Source organism: Rhinatrema bivittatum, chromosome 1, assembly GCF_901001135.1.
Source record: "Rhinatrema bivittatum chromosome 1, aRhiBiv1.1, whole genome shotgun sequence".
In the NCBI taxonomy this organism is placed as follows: Eukaryota; Metazoa; Chordata; class Amphibia; order Gymnophiona; family Rhinatrematidae; genus Rhinatrema; species Rhinatrema bivittatum.
The window spans coordinates 145,342,788-145,363,265 of record NC_042615.1 but is presented as its reverse complement, the minus strand read 5'-3'; the positions used below and the strand labels follow the sequence as shown (position 1 = coordinate 145,363,265).

The 20,478-nt window shown below is 42.9% G+C and overlaps 1 protein-coding gene across 7 annotated transcripts in view; it reads right to left on the bottom strand.

Moving 5' to 3' along the window:
- Positions 1 to 313: 313 nt before the first annotated feature.
- The window catches only part of TEC (tec protein tyrosine kinase), a 218,450-nt gene continuing 198,285 nt past the window's right edge, over positions 314 to 20,478 (bottom strand). For all 7 annotated transcript variants that reach the window (XM_029588129.1, XM_029588112.1, XM_029588121.1 and 4 more), the window contains one exon: positions 314 to 2,647. In XM_029588129.1, the coding sequence (XP_029443989.1) occupies positions 2,576 to 2,647 (72 nt within the window). In that variant the 3' untranslated portion in view covers positions 314 to 2,575. The remainder of the gene's footprint in view (positions 2,648 to 20,478) is intronic.

Sequence of the window (20,478 nt, the reverse complement as noted above, 5' to 3'; positions counted from 1 at the left end):
GGAGCCAATGCCATGGGAGAAGGGAGCTTTCCATAACTGGTGGGAAGTAGAGTCCTGGAGCAACTGAGGCTTCTTATGGCCCAGAGAAGAGGCCTCACTCAAGGAGGTGACACAGCTCTGCTGTTTGCCCTCATGCAGAGGGCTTTGGAGTCTTACCAAAAGGCACCATCTGCAAGGCCTCCATCTTCCAGACAAGGTACTGCTGCATCCATGGGTATATCAGATCACTATCGGAGGCAGCGTTTTCTGGGCCCAGGCAGTGATAGCAAACAGAATAGGTGAATACACGATGCCCATATACAGAAGCCGTGAACCTGTTGACCATAGACATTTTTGCCTTTGGTTTCTTTATCTCTTTTTTTTTTTTTTTTAAATAGAAGTGTTATCAAGGGGCTGCTGAGGCAAGAACAAAGTAAAGAGAGGGCCAAAATATAAGGTCAAGAAGAGACACTGGGAACAGGTTTGTGTGGTGGCTCGAATGAAGATAGATTTGAGAGGCTCACAAGGCAGCAGCTGCTGGTGGGAACTTCCATGTATACTCAAAGACTATCTGAGCTCTGAGAGCTGGGTCTATACTGGCAGCACTGGAAAACATTACCCACACATTATGGCTGATGTACACCTGCTTGTCAATGGAGAAAAGTATATAGTGCAGTAGCCTATTAAAAGATAACACAAAACCTCACAAAACACTTTGGTGATCATTTTATAACATTGCACATAAGTTAGCTCGCAAATATGCACAGAAGTTACACCAATTTTCAAAGTAGACTTATGCATATAAGTCCGTTTTGAAAATTATCCCAGCAAACCTATGCGCACTCAATCACACCCGCTATTTGACGTGGGTAGTTTTGAGAGAATTTAAAAAAACAGTATGTACGCAAATCCCAACCCTACTCAGACTCTACCTCCTATGTGCATAAAAGTATACCCATACAATGTATATGTGCATAACTTTACATGCATATTGGTCATGCAATTGTCTAAAGAGCTATTTCTACAAGTAAAAATACTTTACCTGCAGACGTCCCTTTGAAAATTACTCTCTTAGAGTTGGATTTTCAAATATATATATATATATACACACACACATGATTTGTGTACATAAATGGCTGTTACAAAATAGTCCAGGGCTCTCTGTGTAACCTGGTTATGCACGTACTGATACACAAACTGTAGAGAGGCTTTAAGGGGGGATGGAGTTGGAACTTACAAGCATACGTTTTGACTTAAAATAAATCTGCATGTAAATTTACCCACACAAGTTACATCCTCTGATGATAATCTGTATATGTACAGGACCAGTTTCTTGTGATTTTGAAAGCAAACTTAGAAGGTATGAACATATAAGCACAGTTATAATATTACTCAACATATTCTGGACAATACTTTTAAACAGCATACAGAAAACAAACATGACTTCTGTAGATTTTTTAAAACTCTCATAGGCTGTTCCACAGAAATCTCCCTCATATGAGCAACTAGGTTTAAAATGGACTTTGCATGCATTATGTGATTGGGACACTTTAGGTACAATATCACACATTGCATCACAGACAGCATGAACCAACCAACCCTCTCCCCTTTTTATGAAATGCACTTTGTGATGCTCTTCTGAACCTGGCTGAACCACTTGGTAGAGTGGCCAGGGAAACTTTAACTTTAGTAAGTATGATATGCACAGAAATTTTATTCATTGCATGGTGTTTTGGGGTTTTTTTTTTAACCTCCATTTTTTGCTTCTTCTAATCAGTATATCCCCACCTCCAACCCCAGATGATATTCCTCAGCAACTCAGGAATTTATCAACCCCCAAAGCTGAAGAGAAGACTCAATAGTGCTCTATGACTGGTGGGAATCAAAACAGCCATCATCTCCCCTCCCTCTCTCCCAGGACTCGATAGTGCATCAAAACTCTACTGACTTCAGACAAAAGACAAACACCAATTACCCATAGCACAGCACTGGTATGGGGCTTGCCTTTGATAAGAGTTTCTTTTAACCACTTTATTAATTAGCATGGCCAGAGATGCAGATTATTTCAGAAAACAGTCAATGAATAAATATTACTCATTCTAAACAGCTGGCAAACATCCTATGTATTCAAATCCTGTAGTACAAAATATTTTACTATATTGCTGCAATTATATCATTCTGTATATAAATTGCACAATACCATAACAAATTACATATATTTTCACAATATTTATCCTCGTCTATATCTAATATATTACCTCTGTGTGATTTGAGAGAATAGCTCAAATTTAAAATGTACAAAAAAAAAGAATCCTATTCCATATAAATATATTTACAGATTTTTTTTTTTTTACAAATGTATAGAATATTTTTCTTTACATTCAATGAAATGCAATGCTATGTGATGTCAGCTGTACAGCACTAGATCTCTGCACTATTAGCCTGGCAATTCCAGGTGCAGTATCTAACATTACAGTACTTTGTTTCAAAATTTCTCAATTAATCCCACTTGAGATTGATCAAAGGAAGTCATACTCCATAGTTCCATGCTTCTGAAGTATCAAGTTCTTAAAACAATGAAGTTCTTGTGCAGATGCTAGTCTTCATTTTCTGCTATCTCAGCAATTGTTTGCAGTAAGGTTAAAAATGTAGGTCGGCCCTCTGGCTTCTAGAAATGAAAAGCAAAAACATTTTTCTTATTTTGTTAAATGAAATAAATGTGCAGAATAAGAATTAGACACAAAATGAATCAATAACTACAGAAAGCATGCAAAGTTTTTGTTTTGTTCTGTTAATGTATGGTCTTGGCAACTTATATGGTGCACAGTGGAGCCATAACTATTTTCATTTGTCCAGTACTATACTATTTTCCCTCCTTACTAAATTGCTTTTAGAAAACTGACTAGCAATCTGGGGCCAAAAAAAAGTTTGTGCCTCCCAAATGTTGGAGTCACGTTTAAGCAGTAAGACTTAAGAGGTAATGCCTTTTACATTCTATATATAAAATACTGTATGAGGCATCTTGTAAGTTACAGGAAAAGTGTGACCTGTAGAATAGATAGGTTATGGTCTACACCAAAACCTATCACAAAACCATACAAAGGTAAGTGCCCACCTGAGCACCAGTGACCATCAAAAAGCATGGTTTGATATAGCAGCCAAGACAGAGAGAAGTTACACGAAGATCAAAGTCCTAGACTTGCTGAAATGGGGACGGTACCTTGAGGAGGAATTAGAAGACTGGATGAAGTGGAACAACAATTGAGCAAATTAAAAGGAGCTATAATAAAGGCCAAAGATGGCTGAAAAAAAGGCAAAAAGATTAGCATTCAAAAAGTTCAAGGGAACTTAAGAGGAACACAGGGGAAGGAGACATGACATCACTAGCAAATAGCTTGAAATGCTGGCTCCCAACTGAATTTGTTCACATCCCCAGTTTCTGAGGGTAAACCAGGCTCAGAGAGCCTGTTGAAGAAAAAATTGGTCTTTAAGCAATTCTCCCATGCTGGACAGAGGCACATGTTGCAGAAGGCCTCCTTAGTGACACATCCATGGACTGTGCTGATTTAGCCCTGCAAGATGGCTCTAATGTGTCTGTGGAAGGAGATGCACCTTCCAGATCTGAATTCCAGCAATGGTTCAAGGAGTTATGAAGTAATAACAGATTGTTATTACAGTCGCAGATCTGAAGAGCAATATGCTTGAGTTGGGCCAGTGAGTAGATGAAGCTGAGTCATGGCTAGACAATCAAGCAATGGACAACGCACTGCCAAACCACATACAATAAACTCTCACTCACATATAATAATTTGAATGAGCGTTTAGATCTCTAGAATTGTTTGAGGAGAGCTAACCTGCGCTTCCGGGGTGTACCTGAGGAAATCAAGTATGGCGATTGCTTCCACATGGTTGCGAGCACATACACGACTGTGTTGGGGCAGACCTTACACAACACAGATACAAAATGTGAAAATGGACTGGGCTCATCGGTTGCTGGGAGCAACTATGAGGGAATTTACCCAGAGATATTGTAGCAGGTTTCCATGGCTTCCCCACTAAGGAGAAGGTAATGTCATTAGCCAGGAAAAATGGTCCAATCCAGTGGAGGGGTCACAACATCAAGATCTTTCAGGACCTCTCAATGATACCTATTTGGAAGAGGAGAGAGTTCAAAGAGATCATAATGGCACTGAGGTAGTGGAATGTGAAATACCAGTGGTTATTTTCCATTTGGCCTCAGCTTCACTATAGAGGGGGTAATCTTGAGTGCGCGAACGGTGTCTGAAGCGGTGGAGATTATGCTAGCAGCTGGAAAGGAGATTTCCCAGATGTCTGTGAGGTAAGGAATCATGACGGGAGCATGCTGCAGTAACACTGTCTCGCTGGCAGTAGATGGGCAATGGCTTTTCCTCTCAAAAGCCCTAGAAACAGAAAACCACCTTGAAGACAAAATACTATACCCAAACCAATTTGGATTCAGAAAAAAACCACTCAACCAAACCCCTACTCATCTCTAACTGACCCTGTACTACAAGGCTTTGATAACAATGAATCATATGTTCTGGTTCTAATAGATTTGAAACCAGCATTTCACACAAGGAACCACAACCTGCTTTGCCACCAGCTGAAAGAAATTGGAATAGGTGGAAATGTCTACAAATGGTTCTCTTCCTAAAAGATAGGACATTCCAAGTCAAATTAAGTAACCAAATCTCAGACACCTTTCTGATGGATACTGGCGTCCCCCAAGGTTTGGCACTCTCAACCACTCTGTTCAACATCTCTCTCTTGCCCATGTGTGTTCTTCTAGCAAATCTGGGAATCAAATTCTTCCTATATGCAGACGATATACAATTCTACATACCTTTCAACAAAACATTTGAAAAAACTGCGATAACTCAACATACATGAGGACAATACATCAAAAGCTCTCCCAACTGAAACTAGCTCTAAACACCAAAAAAACCTGAAAAATCATATGGTTAAGGAAAGACAACAGGACACTCAAACCACCTACCCTAAACCTAGGAATTACCAATATTACACCTACAGATGAGGTACGAGACCTTGGAATTCAGATAGATGAGAACTTCACTATGAAAAGGCATATAAGCAAACTAATCAAATTAAGTTATGCCAAGATGAGAATTCTACATCATCTAAAAACCACTATTAACTATTCAAGACTTCCGCACTGTCTTACAATCACATATTTTCAAACCTAGACTATTGCAATTCCCGTTTACTAGGCCTCCCTGCAAGCCTACTAAAACCACTACAACTACTTCACAACGCTTCAGCAAGACTTCTTCTAGGGACAAGAAAATTCAAACACATCACCCCCTCTCTGATAGCCCTGCACTGGCTTCCTGTACAATTCAGAATTTATTATAAAGTGTTATCCCTGCTTTTTAACATCAACAATATCTATCCTTGCCTACCAGAAGTAACTCTACAACTCTATACACCACAAAGAGACCTAAGATCACAAAACAAAGGTCCCCTAATAGTACCCTGCATGCGGAACACTCACCTAACTCAAATAAGAGACCTAATGTTTGCAACAGCCAGCCCCAAGCTTTGGAACTCTCTCCCAGAACTATTACGGCAGATAAAAGAAAGAAAGAATTTCAAGCGTGAACTAAAAACTTGGCTCTTTAGGAAGGCATACGAACTAATGTAAGTATTACTAGTATGATTAGCATCTGTTGTCACTGAGATGTAGATCTAGAATGAATTATTTGTAACTAAATTAGATAGGAACCTCTACAGGATCCTTGAAAATGTTTAACTATGAACTAAAATGTGTATATGCTGTGATGTTGAATCAGAAAGGTAAACATTAACACAAAGCACATGATCATTGACCATGAACATGAATGCCGGTCCTGTAAACTGTTGTGATCTTTTGGAATGACGGGATATGAACTCGTAAATAAATAAATAAAATAAAGGTGGCTGGAGCATCAATTGGGGCACTCCTTTTCTTTGAGCTCACCACCCAGACAAGCCCCTGCTTGAGTATCTTTTAGACATTCTGCCACTATCAGTTTGAAGCACTGATTTTGAGATGACTGAAGGACTGCATTGTCTGTTGCTTTGTGTTATGCAATTACAAGCTCTGGCTGAACATATGGTTAAGGGGATTCTTATGAATACTCTGAATATTTTTTTTATATTAGACAGAGGTTTGAATGTTTTTATTACATTACTGATGCATAGGGGTTTGGTCGGGGGTTGTTTGGGGAGGTTTTGCTAGGACGGTGATGTCATCATTCCTCAATGAGGAGTGGTCCCCGCTGTGTTGGGTAGTAGAGATTTGTGGGGATGAGTGGGGGGGGAGATAGGTATGGAGGTTCCAGAACAAAATGTAGTGGGGTGATCCAGTTATATTGGTTGGGCTTACTTGGTACAGACAGGGTTGGGGTTTCTGCAGCTTGGAATATGTGGAAGGGCAGGGGGAGTTCCTTTAATATATTTACATTAAAGGCAATTTCACTGAATACTAAGGAGTTAAACTCCCCTAGTAAGCGGCACTTGTTTTTTCAGGAAGCAGACATCCTAAGGGCTGCAATTATTTTCTGTCAGGAGACTCATTTTTGACACTGCAGTGAGTGGGTGCTCTGCTCTAACCTTTATCTCCAGAGTTACTTGGCTTCAGCCAAGGCGACAAATACTGTGGGGTGGGGTGGGTATTTTATTTTCTAAACACATGGTGGTGGATGTTAGGGCACCAGTAAAAGATACAGAGGGCAGATATTTTTTCAATTTTGACTCAGACATAACACTCTATACTTTGGTAAATATCTATGCCCCCAGTGTGGGACAGGGCCCTTTTTGTACAAGATTTCATTGTAATTAGCTGACTGAGTAGAAGGTCACCTTATAATAGGGAGGGACTTTAATCTCACTTGCTATTCTTATCTGGATAATCCCAAGGGGGAGGCGACGAGGTCCCAGGTTCATAGGGATGCACTCAAGACTCTGATTGCAGATAATGGTCTGGTTGACATTTGACTTCTGAAGAATCCTACAGCCTAAAATTATTCTTTTTTCCAATGCTCACCAGTCTTGTTCTAGGTTAGTTTATTTTCTTATTGATAAAACATTGGTCGATCAAACCCTAGATGTGGGATTGAACAACCTTACTTGGTCACACCCCATGCCTATTTTGGTTACTTTCTCAGTCAAGTCAGATACTGTGTGTGCGGTGGGGGGATATTCTGGCACTTGACTGATAGTCTTCTGGATGATTCCCAGTTTGTTACGCAGCTGATGGAGGAAATGAGACTATCTCCAGGAGAATGTCACTGGCGAACGCAATTCAGTAACTATCTGGGAATGTATGAAAGTGGTGATCAGGGGAAAACTAATTTCTAGATCTTATTTTATAAAGAAAGAGGGAAGGAGACAAATTGGCCCTTTTTCAGATGATAGCTAAACTAGAATTGGTCCATACCGAATATACTCTTTTACTCAAAAAAATTGATCCTTAGAATCTGTCGCCTTATCCATGGGTCAAAACACATTAATTATTCTAATAGCTGATAAAATCATTTGCTTGCTCCTGCTCCCTTAACTCACCCGCTATCAGGACGACAACGGGACCTGCAGTTGCTAAGGCACATCCTCCCGTCTCCCTGTGGTGTCCAGTGCGGTAGGACAGTTTCTACTCCTCACCCCCTCCCGAACTCAACTCACCTGCTCGCTGATATCAGAACTATGGGATTTGCGGTTACTCAGCCTTGTACTCTCTCTTCCCAAGCCAGGGCCTGATTGGCTCACTTAGAACCACGTGATTCAAAGCATGCGACTGGGACCCCGCAGGGGAGGAGGAAGGACGCGTATGAGCAACTGCAAGTTCATCATCATTCTGATAGCAGCTAGCAGTTTAACTAAGGGATCTGGTGGAGTTGCAGGGGAGAAGCTGTCTCACTGCCACACTGGGACATCACGAGGGAGGATGTGCATTAGCAACTGCAAGTCCTGTCATCATCCTGATAGCAGAGGGTGAGTTAAGGGATCGGGAGGGGGACCAAGCGAATGATTCAATCATTCATCATAAAGAGCCAACCGCCAGAGATAGCCATGGGTGAGGGAGGGAAGGTGTCAAACACTAGGTAGAGCCATTAGAATAATGTCTTCTCACCCTTAGGAAAGTGAGCTCTGAGAAGAAAGAGCATCTTATACTGCATTGTTTAAACTGAAGGTTACTGAACATACAAAGGAGGCCAATAACTATGCAGCTGCAAGAGAATTTGACATTAGTGAAAAACTCGTTAGACTGGAGGAAAAAAAAAAAAAAAAAAAGGTAAAAGCTTCAAGAAATGCTGAAGTCAAAGAAAGCCTTACATTTCAAAACTATGCCTTTTGATGGAAATAGAAAAAGATTTTAATGACTGGATAATGGAATGCAGACAGAATAGCTACATTGCGACTCACTCGAGCATTCAGATATGGATGCTTCCAATGGCAGAAGAAAAGTATTCAGCAACCGAAGAGCTGAACATTCCCAGCATCATCTGGTTGGTATTCCTGGTTTTATGAACAGATATGAATTGTGCCTTCATCGGTGCACAAAGATTTTACAAAAACTGCCTAAAGAGCTTAATGAAAAGGTCTGTTTGTTCCATAAGTTATTCAGCAGAAAAGAATCATTTTGATATGAATATTGGTAATATGGACAAAACACCGACATTTGATATGCCTGGCAAAATCTCACTGTAGCTAGTATTGGTGAGACGACAGTACTTGTAAAAAAAAACACAAAAAAAAAAAAACTGGTCATGAAAAGACCCATTTCACAGTGGTCCTGTCTTGCTTGGCAAATGGCATAAAACTGTGCCTGGTGGTAATATTCAAGAGGAAAACAATGCCCAAGAACCTAAAAATTCTGGCAGGTGTAACTGTTCGTGCTCACACTAAAGGCTGGATGGATGAGGGGGGAGGGGACAAAATTGTGGCTGTGTGATGTGCGGGGTAGGCGACCAGATGTGGGGCTAAGAAAATGCCCATCACTATTATTGTGGGATATATTCCTCGCACATATAACAGAGGATGTAAAGGACTATGCAAAGAAAATGGTGACCACGTTAGCAGTGATTCCAGGTGGTCTGACAACAGGGCTCCAACTGTTAGATGTTTATCTCAACAAGCCTTTCAAGGACCAACTGTGGCAACAATGGATGTGTTCTGGTCAAGCAAAATTAACGAAAGGAGGGAACCTGACGAGACCAGACATTGATTTGGTAGCAAAATGGGTAAAGGATCCCTGGGATACATTTCCACCACAAATAGTCAGAAGTCATTCCTGAAATGCAGCATTAGCAATGCTATAGATGGATCAGAAGATGATGCCATCAATGAAGACAAAGATGAATCAGCATCGGATAACAATTCAACAGAAGGAGACAGTGAAGACGTTTATGCTGATGTCATCACCAAAGAACAGTTCCATGATTTGGACATTCAGAGGATGAAGAATTGGACTTGGAAGGATTTGAATGAGACACTTTATTCTTCATTTAATAACTAAAATAAAGTGATTTTTTTTAAAGTTATGTTTCTTATTATGATTTCACCTTCATTTCATGAGGCCTCTAAGGTTTTACCGTCAGCTTATCCACGGGCCACAGAAACTTCTTACTTTTGTGGAACAAAAAATATACCCTCAACTTATACACGAGATCATATGAGTATATACAGTGAAAGGACACTGGACCAAAAAATCTTGGAAAGATTAGAGGAAGCTAGACAAGATCTGCTGCATATAGATATGGCCAAGATTGCTTATCACTTGGAGCTTGTAAAACAAGAGATGTTTGGGCATGGGGATACAACTGGGTGCTTGCTGGCCAGGAAACTCAGAGAGGACTACTCAAATTATATTACAATAATTGAGGATTGGGATGAGAAATTTTTGTTTGATACTAAAAGTATTGGGCATCACTTTACCCAATTTTATTGAGACCTCTATTCAGAAGAGAGTGGTTGTGGAGAGAATGAAATACATGATTATCTAGATGGAGTTCCATTACCTTGTTTAGTGGAAGAGTATAAGGGTTTACTAAGTGGTGTAATTAAGGCTGTGGAGGTGATCCAAGTTAAGGAATTGAAATTAGGGAAGGCATCAGGGCTGGATGGATTTAAGGCCAAGTTTTATAAGACATTCCAGTCGGTTTTGGTAGGCCTGTTGATAAATATATTCAATGCCCTATTAAGGTCTGGGACATTAACCCTGAATGCAAATATGGATGGAATTACAATTCTAGCTAAGGAGGGACATGACCCCATATTCTGTGGGTCTTATCACCCAATTTCCCTTATATAAATTTAAAAATTTTAGTGAAGGTCCTGGCCAACAGCTTTGGCTTTTTGGCTCCTACTTTGATAAATGATGATCAATCTGGTTTGTTCCAGGGAGGCTGGCATCAGATAATGCCTGCAGGGTCTTGAATTTGATGTGGTGGGCCAGAAAAGAAAAAATTCTGACACTGAGGAGGCTTTTGATAGGGTCAATTGGGCATTCTTATTTAAAGTTTTGGTGAGAATGCAGCTAAGGCATACCTTTATTTCCTGGATTAAGAAATTATATGCAGAGCAGAGGGCCTGCTTAAAGATTAATGGGAGTTGTATTGAATCTTGAGGTAAAAAGGTGCACATGCCAGTGCTTTGTCACGACAACCCTTTGCTGAAATAATTAATAGAGAGAGGAGGATATATTGTTTAAAGGTAGGGGGTACCAGTTTTAAAAATTCCCTTTTTGTAGATGTCCTTTTGTTTACATTGTTGGAACCTGAACTCTCTCTGAAGTGCTTGCTGGAGGAACTGAGAGAATAGGGGTCAATTTCCGGGTTTAAGGTAAATGAGGACGTCAGATTTTGAATCTCTGCCTTTCTGGAAAATACAGAGGTCTTGAAGACTGTTGCCATTCAAGCTCGCCAAGGAATGGGTGAAATACTTAGGGGTACACACAGATCCGGAGGGGGATAGGTTGTTCAATTTGAATTATGGTGTGTTGATTAAAAACACAAAGATCTAGATAAGTGGGAGTGGCTAAACTTACCTTGGTTGGGCCATATTTCGATTGTGAAAATGAATGCTTTGCCTAGGCTGTGTTATTTGTTTCAGATTCTCCCAATCAGTGTCTCAGATCATCTGCTAAAATTGTGGCAGAAAAAGATATTTAGTTTTATTTGGAGGAGGAGACATCCAAGGATGGCCCAGAAGGTATACCAAAATAAACTCACGGGGTGTTTAGGGGTACCTAATTTAGAGTGGTATGTTGTGGCACACTTAAGGGCCCTTCAGAATGGCATAAATTCAAGAATATTAAAACCCTGGGTTAGACTGGAATAGATATGGGCTGGGCAACCTAGTTTGGAAATTAGAGCAGAGGGGAGGGGGAGTTGGATATTAAAGGTCTGTCTGCATGCTCTAGGGTGACGTTTGGAGGCGACTGAGGAATGTTTTGGCAGGTGAGCATGATTCCTATTATAGATCTTCTTTTCTGTTGCACAAGGAGTTCCCTCCTAGAAATAATCTAGCCACTTGCTCTCGTTGGAGGGCCTAGGGGATCACTAGGTTAAAACAAGTTTGGAGCATACAGAATGCACATTTGATATTATACCTTCAAAATAAAATGTTCTCTTGAAGACAAGGTTAGCCATTCCATTGTGCAGCTGCTGAATTTTGTAAATCAAAGAAAGGGTGGCATTTGATCTGAAAAAAGTAAAGACCTTGAGGGTATATATGACCAAGGGTCTATTTTTTATTTATTTAATTTTTTTTTTTTTAGAATATATGGGATGTTAAAATGAGGATCTTAAGTTTCAACCTACTCACATAAGGGCTTGGGAACAAGACCCTAGGAGAATCCTTGGATGATGATGCATGGGAATAATGTTTCGTGGCTACAAAGAAATGCTCTATTTCTGCCAGAATGATGGAGAGAGGGTACAAAATTCTGTTCTGTTCAGATGGTATTTAACTCCTTATAGATAAGAACATGCCATACTGGGTCAGACCAAGGGTCCATCAAGCCCAGCATCCTGTTTCCAACAGTGGCCAATCCAGGCCATAAGAACCTGGCAAGTACCCAAAAACTAAGTCTATTAAGATTGCACAGGATATATCCAGGAGTAACCAGTGATTGCTGGAGAGGGTATGAAGATGGCTTATTCTTCCACATGTGGTGGGACTGTTCTGCAGTGCAGGATATATGGAATGAAGTTTCTCGCTTCTTCACACTTAACGGGTACCTCAGCGATTAAGGGTCTTAAGTTATTTTTATTTGCGATTGTCGACCAAAACTGCATGAGGTGGAATACAAATTGCTTATGCAGTTACTGATCACTGTGAAGAGCGCGCTCGCTTATAGTTTGAGGAACCCAGAGGCTCCATTGTCTGTCGACCATTAAAGATCAGATCCATAGGTCCTATACAATACTTATGGAGATCACACCTTTTGGAATCTACACATTGTTGGTTAGAACTCTGACAGCACTGACATCTTGACCAATATTGTATTTCAAAATAGGGTTTCACAATCTAAAGATACATAGTATTTGCAGTTCTGTATTCTTTTCTGACAAGTTGATGGGGCATAGAATTTATGTATGCTTAGATATGTTCTATTTAGTTTATGCTCTTGTCATGTCTTATTTTCATTTCTGCCTCACCTAGTGTTATGAGTATTTCTGAGGTGGGGGGGGGGGGATGGTTTACAGTAACTTTATGAGATTTGATATCAGTCAGTTGACTGTCTAGTTATACCAGTCCAACAGGTTGTGTGAACTTTTGCTTGTCTGGTTATAAATGTACAAGATTTTATTGGTCAATAAAAATTAGATGGGAAAAAAAAAAAGAGGAACACAGGGGAGAATATCTGGTGAAGCTGAAAGACTAGGAAAAATCAGGAGGGTGAAACAGAGGGGAAGAAAGGATTGCCAAAGAGGTAAAGACATGACAAGATATTTTTCAGATAAATCAGAGAAAGAAGGAAGACTAGAGGTGGTATTGTAACACTGAAAGTAGACAAGAGTCATGTATAGAAAATAAAGGAAAAAGCAGAAATATTAAAGCAATACTTCAGCTCAGTGTTCAAACACGACCTTGGAGGTGGTAGACAAGAGTACGGATGGGAATGGAGTAGATACAAAACCATTTACAGAAGAAAGTGTTTTGTTGGAACTAGCAAAACAAAGTGGACAAGACCATGGGGCCTGATGAGATACATCCCAGGATACTAAGGGAGCTCAGAGAGGTTCTGGTGGGTCTACTGAAAGGCTTGTTCAATAAATTCTTAGAAATGGGAGCGATGCCGCAATACTGGAGGAGGGTGGTGTTGGTCACGCTTCACAAAAGTGGGAACAGAGAGGAGGATAGAAACTACAGGCCAGTAATTCTTACCTCGGTGGTGGGAAAATTAATGGAAACGCTGCTGAAGGAAAGATCTCAATTATCTACAATTCAATGGGTTACAGGATCAGAGGCAACATGGTTTTACCAGAGGAATGTCATGTCAAACGAATTTCATTTGTTCTTTTGATTGGGCAACTAGAGAACTGGATCAAGAAAGAGCACTTAAATGTGATTTATCCGGATTGCAGCAAAACTTTCTATACTGTCCCATACAAAAGGCTGATGAACATGAAAAGCCTGGGAGTGGGTCCCAGGGTGGTAGTCAACCAATTTGTAATCTATTCTGACAGAGTGGTAGTAAACAGAACCTATTCTGAGGAAAGAAGAATAAGTGGAGTGCCTTAAGGATTGGTTCTAGGGCCGGTTTTGTTCAATATCTTTGAGTGACATAGTGGAAAGGGTTAGAAGAAAAGGTTTGTTGTTTTGCAAATGGCACTAATATACTAATATAATGGCCGAAGGAGTGGAGAGAATAAAAAGTGATCTAAGAAAGCTTAAGAAGTTAAAGGATTCAATGCCAGGAAGTACAGAGTCATGCATCGGGGGTGAGTGATATGTACGGACCAGGAAAAAGACCTCAGGGCGAAAGTATCAGATCATCTGAAGGCAAAGCAATGTGACAAGGTGGTGGCTAAGGCCAGAAGAATGCTGGGCTGCATTGAAAGGCATAACCAGCAGAAAAAAAAAAAGGTTATATTGCTCCTGTTCAGATCATTGGTGAGGCCTCATCAGAAGCACTGTGTTCAGTTCTGGAGATCTTATCTTAAAGATAGAGATAGGATCGAAGGGGTCCAAAGAAAGGCAACCAAAATGGTGTGTGGTCTGCATCAAAAGCCATATGCGATAAGACTGAAGGATCTAAATTTATATCCTGGAGGAGAGAGTACAGGAGGGATATGAATCAGACATTTAAATACTTGAAGGATATAAATGATGCATATGAGTCAAGTATTTTCCAATGGAAGGAAAGCTGTAGAACTAAGGGATCATAAGATGATCCAAGGGGCAGAACCAACATCAGGAAATATTTCTTCATGGAGAGGATGGTACATGCATGGAATGCCCTTTTGGTAGAGGTAGTTTAAGACGAGAATTGTAATGGAATTCAAGAGAGATTGGGATAGACAGAGGATCCTTAGTGGTAAAAGAATGGAAATGAAGATAAACAGGTAACCTGCATGGAACGGCAGTTATTACCCTTGACATAAGGCATGGGGTAACCTGCATGAAGTGGAAGTTACTACGTTACAGAATAAAAATAAATAAATTAAAAGAATAAAGCTTACTGGGCAGACTGGCTGGATCGCTTGGCTTTTTTTCTGCCGGCATTTACTATGTTACTATGTTCTTTCCTTGATATTGATTTGAAGCTTTACATATACACATTTTAATATTTCTTCATGAATCCATTTCTTTTCACCTGTCCTTAGTTTTATTTATGTTTTCAGAAGTGGAAAATGCTGTCCCCATTTTTCAGTTTTAATTAAAAAATAAGTGAGAGAATTGCAACAGCTAAGACAAACCGAGTGGAGGGGTTCCCGAGAGAGTTAGTGTGTCTACGTTTTTTAGCTTCCTTTTTGAAGGAAAAAAAAAAGGCAGCTTACGAAATCATCTGTGTACATATGTCCCCCTTAATTTGTGTTTATTGTCCCATCCATACCCAACTTTCAGGATATGGGTAGGTATTTTTCCCCCAGATCCATGCATCCTGGAAAGTAGGTTCTTCGCTCTGAGTAGAACCTCTCATTTTATTTGTAGACAGTATGGATTTTCAGTAATAAAATGTGGATTTTCCATTGTGCACTTGTATTTGAGAAAATAATTTCTATGGCTCAAAGTTAATTGTACTCATTGTAATTAGCATTAAAATGTGTGTATTACTGCTACAGAATTAAATGGGCTTCTTTTGTTGGAATTTTCTTTTTAAATCATGTTTAAGTTACAAATCGAATTCTTCTATTTAAAAAGATAAATGGACAGTGTTTTGTAAAGAAGGGCAAAAGAAAAAGTTGTCTTTTCTTATTTTACAAGGCAATGTATATAGGATTTCCAGTCCCATAATATTTTATGGGAGTGCAATAACTCAGTTTCCATTTTCCATTATAGAATTTTGATGCAGTTCCATATTCATGATATGCAAGCAGCAAATAAAGCACACAGGGGCTGCACTTAAGACCATTAATGCATACCTTTGGTACTGGTGTTTTTTAATATGATATTAGGCCACCTTACGGATTGGAGAAATTACTTACCTGATAATTTCCTTTTCCTTAGTGTAGACAGATGGACTCAGGACCAATGGGTATAGTGTGCTCCTGATAGCAGTTGGAGACGGAGTCAGATTTCAATCTGACGTCAGCACTACATATACCCGTGCAGGAAGCTCTGCTCTTCTGTATTCTCCTTGAAAAGCAATTGTGGATATATGTGTGTTTGAATAACTTTATTAACTTGAATAGGTTGACGTGAATTCTAGCTGGAGACCGCCAGTGCACTCAACCAAGAAACGCCGACACCCGGTAATTATGGGTGTCTTAACGGGGGGTAAAGCGTGGCTTACCCGTGCTCGTCACCCAAGGTTTCCGTATTCTGAGGCAGCCGTGGGTGGGATACTGAGTCCATCTGTCTACACTAAGGAAAACGAAATTATCAGGTAAGTAATTTCTCTATTTCCTAGCTTGTAGCAGATAGACTCAGGACCAATGGGATATACAAAAGCTACTCCCGAACCGGGTGGGAGGTTCCCCGTGGCCCACTTAGTACTGCCCTTGCAAATGCTGTGTCCTCCCGGGCCTGGACATCTAGGCGGTAGAACCTCGAGAAAGTATGAATGGAGGACCATGTTGCCACCTGACAGATATCAGCGGGTGACAGCATCTTGGTTTCTGCCCAGGACACTGCCTGGGCTCTGGTGGAATGGGCCCTGACTTGTAGAGGTGGAGGCTTCCCTGCCTCTACGTAGGCCGCCTTGATTACTTCTTTGATCCAGCGGGCTATGGTGCCCGCAAGGCTGCTTTCCCTTGCTTCTTCCCGCTGTGAAGGACAAATAGGTGATCCGTCTTTCGTACGGATTCCGACCTTTCCAGTTATCGGACTAGTAGTCTGCCGACGTTAAGATGGCAACGAAGGCGAGAGTCTTCCGAGTCCTTATGCTCGTCTGGAGATGGCAGCAAGATGGTTTGGTTTAGATGGATATGAGAAACCACCTTTGGAAGGAAGGAAGGAAGGAAGGGTGCGTAGCTGTATGGATCCCAGTGTGAATCTGAGGAATGGTTCCTGACAGGATAGTGCTTGAAGTTCGGAGATGCAACGGGCTGAACATATTGCCACTAGGAACACAGTCTTCAAGGTTAGAAGCCGTAGAGACAGCCCGTGGGTAGGTCTGAAGGAAGATCCTGCTAGGAAGTCTAGTACTAGAGATTGAGGTTCCATAGGGGTACTGGCCACTTTAGTGGTGGTCAAATCTGTTTGACACCTCTCAGGAAGCGGGAGACGTCTGGGTGTGAAGATAGACTGATGCTGTCCACTTTGGCTCTGAAGCAAGCCAATGCAGCCACCTGAACCTTGATGGAGTTGAGAGACAACCCCTTCTGTAAGCCGTCCTGCAGGAATTCCAAGATCGTGGGGATTTTGACTGTCCGAAGTATGTCGCAGTCTTCACACCAAGCTTCGAATATTCTCCATATTCGTATGTAGGTTAGAGACTTGGAAAACTTGCGTGCACGGAGCAAGGTGTCAATCACTGCCCCCCCGAGTATCCGCTCTTCTTCAGACGCATCCTCTCAATGGCCAGACCATAAGAGAATAGAGTTGGGTCTTCGTGGAGGATCGGTCCTTGGTGGAAGAGATCCCTGTGTGGAGGTAGAGACAGGGGGCTCCCCTCCAGAAGCCTTTGCATGTCTGCATCCCACGGCGTTCTTGGCCGATCAGGGGCCACTAGAAGTACTAGCCCCCTGTGGTGTTCTATCTTGCGGATGATCCCGTCCAGTAGTGGCCATGGAGGAAAGGTGTATAAGCAGGTCTTCCTGTGGCCAGGTCTGGATGAGGGCGTCGATTCCCTGGGATCATGGGACTCGTCTGCAGCTGAAGGAGTTGGGAACTTGGGCGTTGGACCAGGTTGCCAGAAGATCCATGACTGGAGCTCCCCAGCAGTTTCTTATCAACTGGAATGCTGTGGTAGACAGCATCCATTCCCCTGGGTCTAGACTTTCTCTGCTGAGGTAATCCTCAGTAACGTTCTTTTCCCGCGATGTGGTCAGCTGAGATCCCTTGCAGGTTTGCTTCCGCCCATGCCATTAGGGGGTCTATTTCCAGGGTCACCTGTTGGCTTCTGGTTCCTCCCTGGCGGTTGAAGTAGGCCACTGTTGTGGTGTTGTCCGACATGACTGACCTATTCTCCCTGGAATCTGTGACTGAATCGCAGGCAGGCTAGTCTGACTGCTCGGGCTTCCAGTCTGTTGATGTTCCATCCAGACTCTTCCTTGTCCCATTGCACCTGGGCCATCAGTTCCTGGCAGTGGGCTCCCCACCCTCGTAGGCTCGCATCAGTGGTGAACAAGACCCAGGACGGTGGGGATAGCCTTACTCCCTTAACTCAGATGGTCTTCTTGTGGCCACCATAAGAGCTGGATCCGTACATTTGCCAGTAACTGGAGGCGAACGGTGTAGTCCTGGGACATCGGGTTCCATCGTGACAGTAAAGAACATTGTAGTGGCTGCATGTGAGCCCTTGCCCATGGGACAACTTCTAGGGTCGATGTCATGAGGCCGAGGACTTGGAGGTAGTCCCATACCGTGGGATGAGTGCCGTTCAACCAGTTTTCCCAACTGGTCCATCAATTTCCTTCTCCTTGTAAGGGGAAGGACGACCCTGTCTTGTTGGGTGTTGAACCGGACTCCCAGGTGTTCTAGGGATTGGGAGGGCTGCAGGCAGCTCTTAGTTATGTTGACGACCCACCCGAGATTCTGCAGTAGATTCTTGAATCTGGTGGTCACCTGATGACTCTTCTGGAGATTTTGCCATGATCAGCCAATCGTCCAGGTACGAGTGTACGAGGATTCCTTCTTTCCTCAGTGTTGCTGCCACTACAACCATGATTTTGGTGAACGTCCGAGGGGCAGTAGCTAGTCCGAAGGGTAGCACCCAGAACTGGTAGTGATGGTCCATGATCACGAAGCGTAGAAAGCGCTGGTGGGCGTGATGGACCAGGATGTGCAGATAGGCTTCTGACAGGTCTAGGGAGGTCAGAAATTCTCCCGGCTGTACTGCCCTTATGACCGAATGTAGGGTTTCCATGCGGAAGTGTGGTACCCTCAGGTTGCAGTTGACAGACGAGGTCCAGGAGGGGCCGGAACATTCCCTCTTTCTTGGGGACGATAAAATAGATGAAATAGTGCCCAGTATTTTGTTGGTGCATGGGCACCGGTGTTATAGCCTCTAGGAAGAGCAATTTTGTCAGTGTGGCTTCCACTGCCATCCTCTTGGAGGGGGAGTGGCAAGGGGATTTCACAAATTTGTCTGGGGGGGATGCTGTGGAAGTCCAGATAGTATCCCTCTCGAATGATGGTTAGGACCCACTTGTCAGACGTTATCTCGACCCATCTTTGGTAGAATAGGGCAAGCCTGCCCCCTATGGTTTCTTCCTGTGGATAGGTGTGTTGATTCTCATTGTGGGGTGCGGCAGGGGCCTGGACCTGAGCAGGCTCCCCTCTCGTCTGTTCCGAAAGGACTGGCCCCTGCCTGCGGGGCGAGGTGCTTGGCATGTATTCTTGTATGGTCTGAAATGCTGTGATCCTCTGCCCTTTGATGTTTTAGGGAGAGAGGCGATGGCTTGTTTTGTTCTTGTCCTCTGGTAGCTGAGGTACTGGGGATTCGCCCCATTTGTTGGCTAACTTCTCCAGTTCACTTCCAACAGGAGGGCTCCTTTAAAGGGCATTTCTTGGAGGTTGCGTCGGCTGACCAGCTTCGGAGCCAGAGTTGTCTTCTGGCTGCCACAATGGATGAGACGCCCCTGGCTGAGGTGCGCACCAGGTCGAACGTTACATCCGTGAGGAAGGATATCGCTGGTTCTAATGTTTCGACAGGCGTGGTAGCGTTCCTGGCAAGTGATAAGCAGGCGCGTGTCACCACGGCACAGCAGGCAGTGATCTGTAGTGACATAGCTGCTGCAAATGACTCTTTAAGGAAGGATTCCTGACGTCTGTCCTGGGCATCCTTGAGTGCTGCTCCTCCTTCGACTGGAATGGTAGTGCGCTTCATGACAGCGCAGACCATGGCATCCACTTTGGGGAACACCAGGAGTTCTTTGGCTGAGGGTTCCAGTGGATATAAGGCTTCTAAGGCCTGTCCTCCTTTGAAACTGGCCTCCGGAGCATTCCATTCCAAGTCAATCAGTTGTTGTATGGCCTGCAGCAATGGGAAATGGGATGAGGCCTGACGCAGCCCGACCAGCAGAGGGCTCGTCTTTGGCTCCGCTGTGGTGGTTGTGCCTGGGATGGCCAGCTCCTTCAAGCTCAGAGACACGAGGTCTGGTAACTCATCTCTGGAGAAGAAATGCATCATGGTTCAATATGGTTACGTTCCTGAAGGGATTTCTCCTTCCTGCAGGGAGTCTGGTTCTTCCTCTGAGGTGTCTGTGTCCCCTAAGAGGAGGCTTCTGTCCGGAGGGGGCATGTCTCAGGGAGGCCGAGAGGGGTCTGGAAGATTTTGGTCTTCTGGTGGAGGCTGTGGCTGTGTCGCCAATGGCACCGATTGTGCCTGGACAAAGGTTTGCAGCCCCTTGAAGAATTCTACCCAGGGAAAGGTTCCTGGGTCCATATTGAAGCCAGCGGCGTTCCCCAAGGGGCCCAACTGAGTAGGGACCGAGCCAGGAATAGAGAGGTCCGGGGTACTGTCGTTGGTGGAGCTGGATTCCTCTACTGGCCGTTGGGGGCCCTTGTCCTAGTTCCCCCAGGGCCTCTTTGCACTGCAGGCACAGGTCCGAAGCCACTTCATGTTGTGCCGCTCTCAGGTAGCAGGCTGGGCAAAGAGCTTGTCCCTTGCCTTTCTTGGCCTGTGGTGCCCTGCCTTGAGCGTGT